This window comes from Corylus avellana, chromosome 9 (genome assembly GCF_965113065.1).
Source record: "Corylus avellana chromosome 9, dhCorAvel1.hap1.2, whole genome shotgun sequence".
In the NCBI taxonomy this organism is placed as follows: domain Eukaryota; kingdom Viridiplantae; phylum Streptophyta; class Magnoliopsida; order Fagales; family Betulaceae; genus Corylus; species Corylus avellana.
This window is the reverse complement of record NC_142498.1, coordinates 97,573-110,282: the sequence shown is the minus strand read 5'-3', so window position 1 is coordinate 110,282 and position 12,710 is coordinate 97,573. Positions and strand designations below refer to the sequence as shown.

General features: G+C 39.5%; 2 protein-coding genes across 3 annotated transcripts; both read left to right on the top strand.

Moving 5' to 3' along the window:
• The first annotated feature begins 195 nt into the window (after positions 1–195).
• LOC132189468 (Zinc finger C-x8-C-x5-C-x3-H type family protein) lies at positions 196–7,610 on the top strand. Of its 2 annotated transcripts, none has more exons than XM_059604205.2 (10): positions 196–322; positions 954–1,179; positions 1,420–1,511; positions 1,633–1,728; positions 3,109–3,202; positions 5,399–5,619; positions 5,791–5,897; positions 5,977–6,199; positions 6,772–6,839; positions 7,230–7,610. In XM_059604205.2, the coding sequence occupies exons 1-10, from the start codon at positions 276–278 to the stop codon at positions 7,310–7,312; spliced, it is 1,257 nt and encodes a 418-aa protein (XP_059460188.1). In that variant the 5' UTR covers positions 196–275; the 3' UTR covers positions 7,313–7,610. The 2 variants fall into 2 exon arrangements, with proteins under 2 accessions (XP_059460188.1, XP_059460189.1); XM_059604206.2 differs by having other exon boundaries at positions 197–322; positions 6,772–6,844.
• Positions 7,611–8,952: 1,342 nt separating this feature from the next.
• On the top strand, positions 8,953–12,034 carry LOC132190207 (uncharacterized). The gene has a single exon (XM_059605120.2). It carries the CDS (start codon positions 9,124–9,126, stop codon positions 11,467–11,469), a length of 2,346 nt encoding a protein of 781 aa, XP_059461103.2. The 5' UTR covers positions 8,953–9,123; the 3' UTR covers positions 11,470–12,034.
• The last annotated feature ends 676 nt before the right edge of the window (positions 12,035–12,710 follow it).

Genomic DNA, 12,710 nt, shown 5'->3' with positions numbered 1-12,710 from the left:
TGTTATATTTTTTTTATCAGTGTCTATTCTTTTAATAATATGTGAAATACACATGAATTTTTAATAAAATTTATTCTAATTTTATTTTTGCTATTAAATATGTAAATCTCACATATTAATATAGGATATGTATTTACTCTTATAGACTAAATTGAAAAAAATTTCTAGAATTCATAAGGAAACCTTGTCCCATATTTATTAGTAGTCAGTAGTCAGTCGGCGTACTCTTTGTTTCCGTCTCTCCCCAGTCCCCAGAGAAGTAGAAAGAGGAGAAGATGCAGTATAGTAAGAACGAACCCTGCAGAAACTTTCAGCGTGGCCAGTGAGCACTCAATTCTATCCGCTTTATCGCTCCTTTTTGTATATTTGTTCTGTTTGTTTGCTTTGCTGGGACACCGGTTAGGTTTCTTCCACTCTTCTTTTCTATTTTTTGCTTCCCTATTTTAGAGCTATTCATATATCTAGACATTGAATGAAGGAGCCCTTTTGTTCTCTGAATCTGTTCTCCATGTTCAATTTAATATCAGATTTTAATTCTTCCATTTGTTTAGCACGCAAATCTTAGCTTATGATTAGACCTTCCTGTTAAATATAGTGAGGTAATTTGTCATTGAATCTTTAGTAGCTATCTCCTATCGAATTGTTTTCTTTTTCGTAGAGATCTGTTGTTGTAATCAATCAGAATAAGAATGTTCTTTTCATACTGTCTTGCTGCTGTGCCTACTATATTGCCTGATACTTCGGTCTTGTTTCTGCCTTAAGGTTTTATTATGCGTTCAGTTTTGCATTTATTATCATGTGGGATGTTAATTTAAATTATGATTGTTGTCAACAAACTTAAAGTATGCATTAGATGTTAATTTCATTTTCAACTTAGATATGGACTTCTCTTGTTGTGTACTTGCTCATTCCTTTATTTTCAATTTTTTCAATCTTTTCCCTACCTCTTTCAGCTGTCGATATGGTGAAGCGTGTAGATATCTTCACGGGATTCAGCAACACCCAAAATCTAATGTCTTTGGAGGCTCAAATCAACAGCAAAAGCCAAGTCCGTTTGGATTTGAGACTCAAACTAGCTCACAACCACAGCAGAAGCCCAATCCTTTTGGTTTTGGTGTTCAGAACAGCTCTGCTTCAAAACGGGCCACAGATTTTGGATCAAAACAGAACCAATCTAAGGTTCTTTCCCTTCCTAAATCTTTACTTATGTGCCTAAAGAAAGGGATTCTATATTGTTACTTGGGCATCTAAGTCATTAAGAATGTAACCAACTGAAGGATGACATGATTTTTCCAAAAGTTTGTTGAGTTAACATGCTCCAGATGGTTCCAGTGCATCTATTGTTACCGAGAATATATATATTTTTTATTTTTTATTTTTTCATTTTATGCTTGTTGATAATAATTTTCTTCTGGACAGCCTTTTCAAAACACATGGACTCGTTCCACCTCCACACCTACTGCTGGTGCTTCACGACAATCTGATAATCAGACTCAAGCTGCAAATCATAAGTTAGTACTTGTCTATATATAAGTTATGCTTTTCTTTATCTGTAGCTCTATATCTTTGCATTAGTTCTTCTTCATGACTTAAACGGTTTACCTGATCCAATTTAAATTAATGTACTTGAAGATGCACAGACCCTGAGACTTGCAGACGCCAAATTGCTGAAGATTTTGAGCATGAAAGACCACTTTGGAAGCTTACGTGCTATGCTCATTCTAGAAAGTATGTCTCAATAACCAAATCAAGCACAGTTGCTGCCATCAATCTTTTATTATTTAAAACTAATAGGAATTGCGGTAAGTGTGTTTTTGAAAAATGATATCCTAGATGACTTTTTGTGGGGTTATTCTTAGAAATTTTGAAGAACTACTATCAATTTTCTTAACAACTTTGGTTGTGAGCACTAATCAGGGTCTGCACTGCAAGCTTTCTTCAAATGGATTTGTCTCACACTTCCACTCGTGAAGAAAAAATAGAGAGAGAGAGAGAGATAAGGAACCTTGTTAAAGTGTTGGCAGGGACGATTAGTCGTAAAACCACCCTTGGTGAGTGGCTTGCTGGTTCAGGAAGTGTGATTGGATTAGTCATTTTCACCATGTTAAATTACAAATTATCCTTTAAGTTGATTAGGAAGAGAAGAATTTAATCATTTAATCAATACTTTAACTCTCCTGAGTTCGAATTCTGATTTCGTCAGTTTACCTCCATTCAATTAAAATATTCTATGTGTTGGGCCTCACATATTCAAAAGGGAGGGATTTTGAGCCCACACATGAGGGGGAGTGTTAAAGTTTTGATTAAGTGATTAAATTTATTTCTTTCTATCAGTTTAAACTTTTTGGATAAGTGATGATTTAACACACTCTAACTTCCCAAAAATGGAGCAAATTGTCTCGCAGGTGAGTTTTCCTACTTGGCTTTGGACAGCTTCAAAGTTGAATATGCCTATTGTATATAGAAATTGGGAAAAAGCTGTGCATTTTAGAGAAGTTGAAGTATATGTTGTTGTCATGGTTCATCTAAAATAGTTCAGTATTGATGCAGTCGGAGTTGATGCAGGTGGTGATGAGGGATTTAGGGATTTCGCAACTAAGGGCAGTGTTGTAGCCTTTTTCCTTTCGGGTTTTTCTGTTGGGATGTAGCCCTTGTGGGTGTTTGCTTTTTAGGGTCGATTTGGTGGGTCTCTTTGGGTTTCTTGTGGGTGCTTGCTCCTTGCGAGTGTAGGGTCTTTTTTGGGTGCTCTTAGGCGTTCTTTGTTATACTTCCTGTGTAATAAGGTTGCGCCCTTTTAAATTTGCGCTTTTTGATATATACAACACTACTTATCAAATATATATATATATATATATATATATATATATATATATATATAGTTCAGTTGCAGAACAGATAATTCAAGAATGTCCTGCTATTTAAATTATTATACTATGTGCAATCTCAGAAAAAATTTAATAATTATAAATTTTTCACAGGATGGAATAAGCAATTTGGTTTTCTATTTTACGTATTTCTTTGAACTACTATCAAGTCTACCATATTCTGACCTCTTGATGAGGATGAAAACCCAACTGTGGCATGAGTTTGGAATTCTTCTGTTTGCAGTGGACCTTGTGAAATTGTTGGTGATATTAGCCATGAAGAATTGCGGGCAGCAGCATATGATGATGCTAGACGTGGGTTGAGCTTTCAGTCTATAGTGAGAAAATCTGACATACCACATTTTACTCTTCTGCAAGTGCACGTTTATAAACATTCCCAGGATGTTTTAACCCTTATAGTTGTTTGATAGTTGAAATTCACCTTGTGCATGCTTCTTTCAATTCAACTCTATAACATTTACTAACTATTTTAGGATGAGGATATGCTGAGTTTCTTAAGTGACTGAAACTTGGAAAGTTGGGAATATATTAATTTAGCTGTTGCATTGTATTACAATGTGTCAAGTTTACATCGATTTTTTTTTTGGGAAGCTTAAAATGAAGGACTTCGCTTTGTTAACATCTTTTAGAGATGAAAATATAAGTCCAATCAATCACTGACTAGAAAGTAATAAACATAGTTTTGAAAGGAAACACATAGGAACAGTTATTTACCTCCTTTTCAGTTTTCAGGTTAGCTGTAAGTTTATTGAGATTTGAACTATGATTTTGAATGTTAAAATAAATGCAAACTTTAAAATGTTTAGACTAACTAGCATTAAGCAAGTCATTTGAGAATATTTTGACTGGACCTCAAATTGATCGGTGTGTTTTGATTCCAAAGCCAACGTTCTCACTTTAGTACATGCAAGAAAGGTCCTCTCAATGCTCTAACGCCCACATGAGTCTTTTCTTCGATCATACATGTTTTTCCCTATTATAAAGGAAATTCAGTTAGTAAGAGGGTGAATGTCCTTTTTATGTTCTCATTGTGAAGTTTGTGTCCCTTATGAAAAGCATTATTTTTTAATAAGTAATCGGAAAATATCATTAAAAGAGTAAATGTCCTGCGAGTACAATGATGTATTCCAACCTTGCTTTGTTGAGTCATACTTTTCCCCATCGCCCCAGAGAGCATAAGCCTCCTCTCCATGCACAGCATTGTCTCCGATCGCTAGCTGCTTGTCCGGCATCCTTAACGGAATAAACAACCTTATACCTAGAAGTATTATTGTCGTCGACACCAAGTTCCAACCAGTCACAAGCGCTGCCGCAACCAGTTGTTGCAAGAATTGCTTCCCTCCATTTCCGCCATAGAATGCACCCCTTGTGTTGGGCACCCGGAGTATGAAAAATAATAATAATAATAATAATATAATCATTAAACTTCAACCCTCAGGATAAGAAAAAGAAATTCAAACTCATTCAATACACGGCTTAAAACCTAACAACCAACTGCCGATTGATACAAATAGTTTCTGAAAAATAACACTATTATATGAAAGCATGCAAGGTCTGGAGGTAATCAAAGACTAAGACCTAGATTGAAGAAGTATTTCAGAAAGTTAAAGTACTTGCATTTTGGTTATCGCTAATGTTGAGCAAAAAAGGCAAAAAAAGAAAAAGAAAAGGAAAATGACTTTCTAGTTTTAAGGTAGGGTCTATGTACTCCTAGAGTAGTTTCACTTTTAGAGATGTCACTTTGTCCATGGCTTTAAGCTATACTGTCAAGTTCACAGTGGATTTCTCTATCATCACCATCTAAGCAAGCATGCCTAGGCATTCTAGTTTTAAGGTAGGGCCTATGTACTCCTAGAGTAGTTTTAATAAAATGAATAGCCATGTAACAATAACCAGTAAAAAGAAAAGAATATATAAGAAGTAGACATATTAAATTGAGGTACCCATTCAATGACAACTCCATTAGTGGGCGCCTAGTATTATCTTAAAAAGGAAGAATTTTTTAGATGTAGAAAGAATAAGGCTAAATCCCATCCCTCCCCCCCCCCCCCCCCCCTCCCCCACTTTTTTTTTCCATTCAAGTCTTGAAGTCAAGAGAGATATCTATTTATTATAATATAATATATAATGTGATGCTTCCTCCGAGCATACGCTATAGTTTCTGCTACTCCACCATTTCATGAAGTATTCTTCGCAGTCTAGCGGTTAACTGCATAATACTTGGGAGATCTTTTCCCCAAGGCCCCAACCTATATGTGGTTCCATTGGTGTTACTGTAATTGGTTTGTATGCCAATATATGACATCTGTACCAATATTTTTCCATGGCCGCAAGAAAGAAAGAAGATTAGTTTTGGCAATTAAGTATTGTTGCTCTGTTCTATTTGAGACTTCCTTGCTTTCTTATGTTTATTGACTGTTTCTCTTTAAAAAAGTACAAGAGATGTTTGTGTTGTAGTTCATATTGATAAATAGCATTGCTTTTTACTGAGCTAATAATTACATTGGCTACAGGTTGAGAGAGAGAGGAATTTACTCAGCTCCAAGTTGGTTGAGTTTGATAATCTCCTCCATAAGCCATATGCAGTTCCACCAAACTCAACTCTTGCTAGCCAAATCCCATTTTCTTTGGCCAAACCAAATGCATTACCACTGACTGCCAAAAATGGTGACCCTCCTTCAGTCTCGAGCTTTAGTCAGCTAAGTGCATCACAAAATATGGGTTTTGGAATAAGGTAAGAATCAATTATTAAAATCTTTGTGGTTATCTCAGAAATCTTAGTTTTCATTGATATACAGAACAGCTTTGGTTACTGGTCTTACTAAAGGGTCATACGGATTTCTGGAAAATCCAGTTCTTTTATCGCTGTTGGGCTCTTAAAAACTTGTTGAGCAAATCCTTTCAGGCCCTCTACACCTTCAAACAATGCATTTGGGAAACTAAGTGCTAACCCAAATTCTAGCCAGACATCAAGTGCATTTGGAGCCAACAATTTTCCATTTAGAAGTGAAGGTAGAATAGTTGAAGGTTTCCTTTCCTGCATTACTCCTGTAGATGTTTTTGCAGTGCTTCTGATGGTGTGATATGGCAGGTTTGTTTAGCACCCAAATTCCTTCTCAGACATTTGGAAATTCCTTTACGTCCAGCATTGCAGGCTTCAGCAACAGTGGTAGCATAAATGCTGGAAGTAACTCATTTTCTCCTCCAGCAGCACCTGCACAAATTTCCAGTTCAACTAGTAACCACTTGCCCATCCTTCCAAATGGGCATAACTTTAGTGCAGGTGGACCAGCAAGCACAGATGTTCAGTTGGTGTAAGTTTGTTGAGAAACTAATAAGATTGTTTGTAAGCTAATAGATGGAAGTATTAGTAAATCAGAAATTTCTTTCCACTCGCATAACAAAGTTTACTGATTTGTGTTTCAAGAGTAACTATAAATAGTTATAGCCTCCCCCCAACCCCCGCCCCCCTCCTTTTTCATAATATGAAGGTTTGAAAATATTAAATGATGCATCTGTAACCTATTTTTAATTCATTAATATACTCAAAACGCTTGAATCAAACAACATACTTGACTGGCTTGAAACGTTTTGACCTTTATAGCTTCATGTATGGCCACATATATCATCACATTTACCCTTTTTTTAAGTTAAAAAAAAAAACCATTAAAATTGAGGGCATCGATGTCTTTCCTCAGTGCTTTGATGCACTTTCTTTATGATATTTGTTGTAGTCTTTTGGGATATTCATCTTGAATAAAATCAGTCTTATTTATTTTATTTCTTGGACTAGAATTTGCAATTGAAAGTTAACAAATTATTGTGTTTGAGTTTAAACAATGTCATATTCTCATATTTATATTTGGTTCGTTTCTGAATTCTGCAGGAATAATTTGCAAACGGAGAATGTTTCTGGGGACTTGAATATTTGGTTAAAAGAGAAATGGAATCCTGGTGAGGTAAAAGGATTAAATTTGTGCTATGTACTGTAGGCACGACTTGCAATTACATAATGGCTTTGTCAGTGTTGGAGATTTATGGATCACCTTATTCTACATGTGCAGCAATGTACTAAAAAACTGGTGTGGCCATTTTAATGATGAATAATGATCCTTCACATAATAATTACAATAATAGCTTACAATAGCAAAGAATTCACAATAAAGTAATCATTATAACTTTTTCTGCGATTTATAAATACAATTGTTGTTTACTCAAATTACATGTGATTTGTGAAACTAAAAATAAAAAACTACATGTGAATGATTATTTCGCAGTTGGAGCCTTGATTTGAAGACACTTTTGTAGTGTAACTGATATTTCTTTTATTTTATTTTCCCCCAGATTCCAGAAGCAGCCCCCCCAGATGCATTTGTATAGGAAGGATACTTGTGGGACTAGAGGCAGAAGGTTTTAGTTGTGTATAAGCCATACGAGCACAAAATATATTGACATCAGTTACAAGATAAATGCGCATCTTTAGCGATGGAGGAGCACAAAGACTGGATCAGCCTCCCCCGGCTTGCCAAGAAGAGTTAACACATCTGTAGTCAGTCAAGTAGCAAATTAGTGATTCTGGGACCCTTTCTTGTGTGAGTCAAGTTTGGATTCAGGAATTTATAAGCATCCTTAGCAATGGAATTTGTGAATAGCTGAACCAACTTCTCATTGAACATCTTTGCAATTCCGTGAAATTCGAAGTAATTTGTGAAACTTTCCCTTGTTTCTGTTCAAATCTTTCACATAGAGATGCCTTTGGGAATTGCTAGGAACAGATCTAACAAAATGTTGGCCTGCATCCTTTGATTAAAAGAGTTGTTAATGTTGTTCTTATCATCCTTAATAAAGCGAGAATTGTTCTCTCGTTTGCTCGGACTAGTTGCAGAACGTGTTTCTTTGTCCAAGGATGTAGGAAAGATAATTTCCATCAACAGTCTTACATAATCATCGGCTCATCGGTTGTGCACCCTTTTTTTCAATTGTTCAATCACCCAACGTCACATACCACCTTTATCTTTTGGTCAAAGAATTATAAAACCGGATTGGCTTGATCAATTTCCCATTTTCTTCTTAGTCTTAATCTATAAAGACTGTTAGTGGTGTTTGATGAAATGGTTATTTTATTTTACCTAGAAAAAGAAAGTGTCTCTTATTATAGATAAAAATGGAAAATTGCAAGAAGTAAAAAAGAAGAATCTTTAGATGACGCGTGTGATCTCTAAAGTCTAAACTCACCCAGATCGCTCGTCGGGGGATGACCAAACCAAACAAACAGAGGTGACTCTTGTCCTCAGTATCCATAATTTCTTTATTCATTTAAAATGGGAAATTATGGAAGTGGATTATTAGTAATTATTCGGACTCCGCGTCTTAGGTTGGAATTTAGATATTCAATTTGAAAAAAGATTCGCATTTGAAAATGTCTTGGAAGATCGTGGAGACAGAGTATAAGTGGGACCCATGTCTCCCTGGCAACAAAACTACAAAAGATCAAAAAACTTATCTATTTGCATTTCATTGCTTGTAAAAAGTTGTAAAGAGAAAGTTAAAAGGCGGCATTCTTATTCTTAAGCAGGTGGTGCGGAGAGGGTAGTTGATACCCGTGACGGAGCAACGTCCCTACAGTCTATAAAATGTATTTATTACATACGTGTAATTAATTAAGTAAGCTAATAAAATAGTTGTTCTTGCTTGCCTTTTTGTGAAAAAGTAGTGCATGAATCCAGTTACATTTCAGCTGTCTCAGTTGAATTCTACCGGGCGGTGTGACAAGACAGAGAGACACGTCCTCAAGAGTCAAAGACTAAAAACTCCCGTTCATCAACATTCAACCATAACACATTTTGATGTTTCATAATTCATTGCCTTCCACTTTCTTTTTCTTTCTCTCTCTCTCTCTCTCTCTCTCTCTAAATCTCTGAGACGTGCCAGCATGTCATTATTCATTGTATGTACGACAAACCAAGGACATAAAAAAGTGATTTCAATTGCCTCCTCCCTCCTCCTGCATTTGCAAACCCACCCACCCACCACTGTAGTAAACTCATATTGTAAATTTATCAACTCTATAAAGTATAAACTAAAAGGAAAGGCAATAGAATAGAAAGGATAAGGGGCTTTGCATATAAAAAGAAAGCTTGGGGAGGAGGGATGGGCACACTGTCCAAACTCACAGCGTATCTCTTGCGAGACAAAACACCTTTCTCCATGTGATTTTCTGCCACCATCACCGCCACCCATGTCTACTCCTCGCCCTAGCCTCTTTCTGGTTCTTTTCTTGCTCGCTTCAACTTCCTCCGGCTTCCTCTTCCAGATCTGCTCTGCAACCCACGAAGATGAAGAGTTGGCCGTGGTTGTAGATCCAAACCTGAGGTTTGAGAACCCAAGGCTTCGGCAGGCCTACATTGCCCTCCAAGCTTGGAAATCAGCCATTTTCTCAGACCCATTAAACTTCACTGCCAACTGGAATGGCTCAGCCGTCTGCTCCTACATGGGCGTCTACTGTGCTCCATCTCGTGCCGATGCCTCACTCAGAGTGGTCGCAGGCATTGACCTCAACCACGCTGATATTGCCGGCTACCTTCCACCGGAGCTCGGTCTCCTCGCAGATCTCGCTCTCTTCCACCTCAACTCCAACCGTTTCTGCGGCGTCGTGCCCAATACTTTCCGCCGCATGAAGCTCCTCTACGAGCTTGACCTGAGCAACAACCGCTTCGTGGGCAAGTTCCCTAAGGTGGTACTGTCCTTGCCAGCCCTCAAGTTCTTGGATCTTCGATTCAACGAGTTCGAAGGCCCCGTGCCTTCCAAGCTCTTCGACAAGGATCTCGACGCCATATTCCTCAACGACAACAGGTTCAGGTTTGGCATCCCAGAGAACCTTGGCAACTCTCCAGTCTCGGTGCTGGTCTTTGCCAACAACGATCTTGGGGGTTGCTTACCGGGCAGTATTGGAAAGATGGGCAACACTCTCAACGAGATCATCCTCCTGAATGACAATCTCACTGGGTGTTTGCCTCCGGAGATCGGGCTTCTGAGGAATCTCACAGTGTTTGATGTGAGCTTCAATCATCTTCAAGGATCGCTGCCCTCAACTATCGGTAATATGAAGAGCCTGGAGCAGCTGGATGTTGCCCACAACAGCTTCACGGGTGTTATTCCCGCAAGTGTGTGCCAGCTGCCTCGGTTGCAAAACTTCACCTACTCTTTCAACTATTTCACTGGGGAGGCTCCAGAGTGTGCCGCTATTTCTGCTGGTGGAAGGGTTGTGGCCAACGGACGCAAGAACTGCATCCCTGCCAAGATTGATCAACGATCTTCCAGGGAATGTTCTTCTTCAGAAGCTACTCGCCCTGTAGACTGCAGCAACTTCAAATGCGGCTCCCCTTCGCCTGCACCAAGGCCAAGAAGAGCACCACCAAGGTCTCCACCTCCACGTAGAGCTCACTCGCCAAGCCCATTTGTCGCTCCTTCACCCCCACCCCCAACATCAGAGTCTTCGCCTTCGACCAGATCACGCTCTCCGCCACCACCACATCTTTCACTAACACCTCCTCCCAAAGAGTCCTACACCTCACCGCCGCCGCCGCCTAGTCAACGGGTATCACCAAGGACGCATCTCCCACCGCCACCACCACCGTCGCCCAGTCAAAGGGTATCACCAAGGACGCATCTCCCACCACCACCACCATCAGTTGTGCATTCACCACCACCGGCTACGCCTCCGTTGAGTGGTTACCATTCCACACCACCTCCACCAAGCCATCACCATTCTGCACCGCCACCAAGTCATTACCTTTACACACCACCACCTCCATCGAATCATTACCACTTCACACCACCCCCACCTAGTGAAGGAGATTCACCAATTACACCACCAGTTCCCTATGTGCCCCCAGTGCCTAAACATTCACCTCCTCCATCTCCCTATCAACACATACCACGACCTCCACCTCCTCAGCAGTCAGCTGAAGCCCCACCACCAAGTCATCACTATAGTTACCCTTCACCACCACCACCACCTCAGCAGTCGGCTGAAGCCCCACCACCAAGTCATCACTATGGTTACCCTTCACCACCACCACCACCACCACCTCAGCAGTCGGCTGAAGCCCCACCACCAAGTCATCACTATAGTTACACTTCACCACCACCACCACCTCCTCAGCAGTCGGCTGAAGCCCCACCACCAAGTCATCATAATTATTCTCCACCATCGCCACCGCCCCCTCCACCGACAAATGAACATTCAACAGCTCCATTTCCACCTCCACTGGCTGAACCATTGCATCATCCCCCACCTCCTTCGCCACCATCTGGTTGCATTACTCCGGGATCACCACCCCCACCAAGCCATCATGATCATTCAGTGCCATCACCATCACCACCAACCCCAAGCCACCACCGCTCAAAACCATACCCACCTCCTGAACAACAAAGGCGTCATCCACCGTCATCCCACCATCCTCCGCCGACCAAGTTTTCAAACGCGCCTCCACCACCACCCTCATTTAATAACGCGCCCCTTCCGCCTGTTATAGGAGTATCATATGCATCTCCTCCTCCTCCTGTAATTCCCTACTATTAATCCATTGTCGCATCGCTTTCTAATTTGATTCGTTTCAGAGTATTCTTTCTGCGGCAAAGGCAACAACCCAGATAGCACAACAAGGAATGGTTCCATATTGTGTGTACTATTATTTTTATTTTCTGAAGCAGTTTTATTCTCCAAGAGGTTGCTTCCGTCCGTACGTAGCAATAGTAGTTTCGTTGTGTTTTTCGTCCATTTTTCTCGTATCTATCAATATATATTTGATATGTAGAAGGGGAATGGATGGGAAGACTCGGGGCTATGAGGTTAATTCGTTATACAAATTGCTCGTGTATAATATGGATTGGTCCTATCATTTTCTTGAACTGTGATCGATCTCATTTTCTTAGATTATTCCTCTTGTCTCATTTGCCGATAAAACTCAGCAACGTGGTGTTTGCTGCTGTTAATTGGAAGGAAATGGTAGGCGTGAGGCGTCCATGTCCCAGATTTTTCATAAAAGCTCTCTCGTTAAGCCCCACCGAAGCAATCCGGTTACTGGCTTTATGGATATGGGACCATGAAGTTAATAACATTTACTGCTGCTCCGAGCAAATACGAAAACCCCCCATTTACTTGCTTTGAATATCTCTACTTGAAGATAGCATAGCATTGATGGAGTACTTAATTGATTTTGCTCTCTCCAGTAAAAATACTGGCCGGCCGAGAGAGCATAGCATGTCCCAGTGACTGACTGACATGATAATAAAGAACAAAGGACAGCCAATGGCGAATACGCGGGCCAGCATGGATCCGAATAGCCACTTGGGCTGGGCCACCAGCGAGTCCACAGCTTTGGAAGCTGAGGTTTATCAAATTGTAAAGAAAGAAAAAAATTGAAGATAAAACTGATCTCATTAACCTTCAAGAATACAAAGTGATACATGAGTTTATATATTTTGTTTTACAACTCAAATAACAGAGTATATACTAACAACATAACGGTTCCAACTTATATAACTAACTAGCTGATATAACAAACTAAACTAACTTATATACACGTATGCAATATAAGGAAGAATAATCTGTTGATGATGAGATAATGAGCTGCTGTTACTCCCCCTCAAGATGAAAAATATTGAGTATGTTCATCTTGGACAGCAAAGCACTAAATTGTGCAAAACCAAGAGGTTTGGTAAATATATCAGCTAAGTTGGCAGCAGAAGAAACATGCAAAGGTATGTATAACACCTTGTTGAATCTTTTCCTTGACAAGGTGACAGCCGATTTCTATGTGC

What these genes read in the sequence shown, in the direction of transcription:
- LOC132189468 (XM_059604205.2), top strand. Translation starts at nt 276, where the DNA reads ATGCAGTATAGTAAGAACGAACCCTGCAGAAACTTTCAGCGTGGCCA. An exon ending in ACTCAAGCTGCAAATCATAA is followed by an intron (nt 1,512 to 1,632) that starts GTTAGTACTTGT and finishes ATGTACTTGAAG; the next exon opens with ATGCACAGACCCTGAGACTT. An exon ending in TTTTCCATTTAGAAGTGAAG is followed by an intron (nt 5,898 to 5,976) that starts GTAGAATAGTTG and finishes GTGATATGGCAG; the next exon opens with GTTTGTTTAGCACCCAAATT.
- LOC132190207 (XM_059605120.2), top strand. Translation starts at nt 9,124, where the DNA reads ATGTCTACTCCTCGCCCTAGCCTCTTTCTGGTTCTTTTCTTGCTCGCT.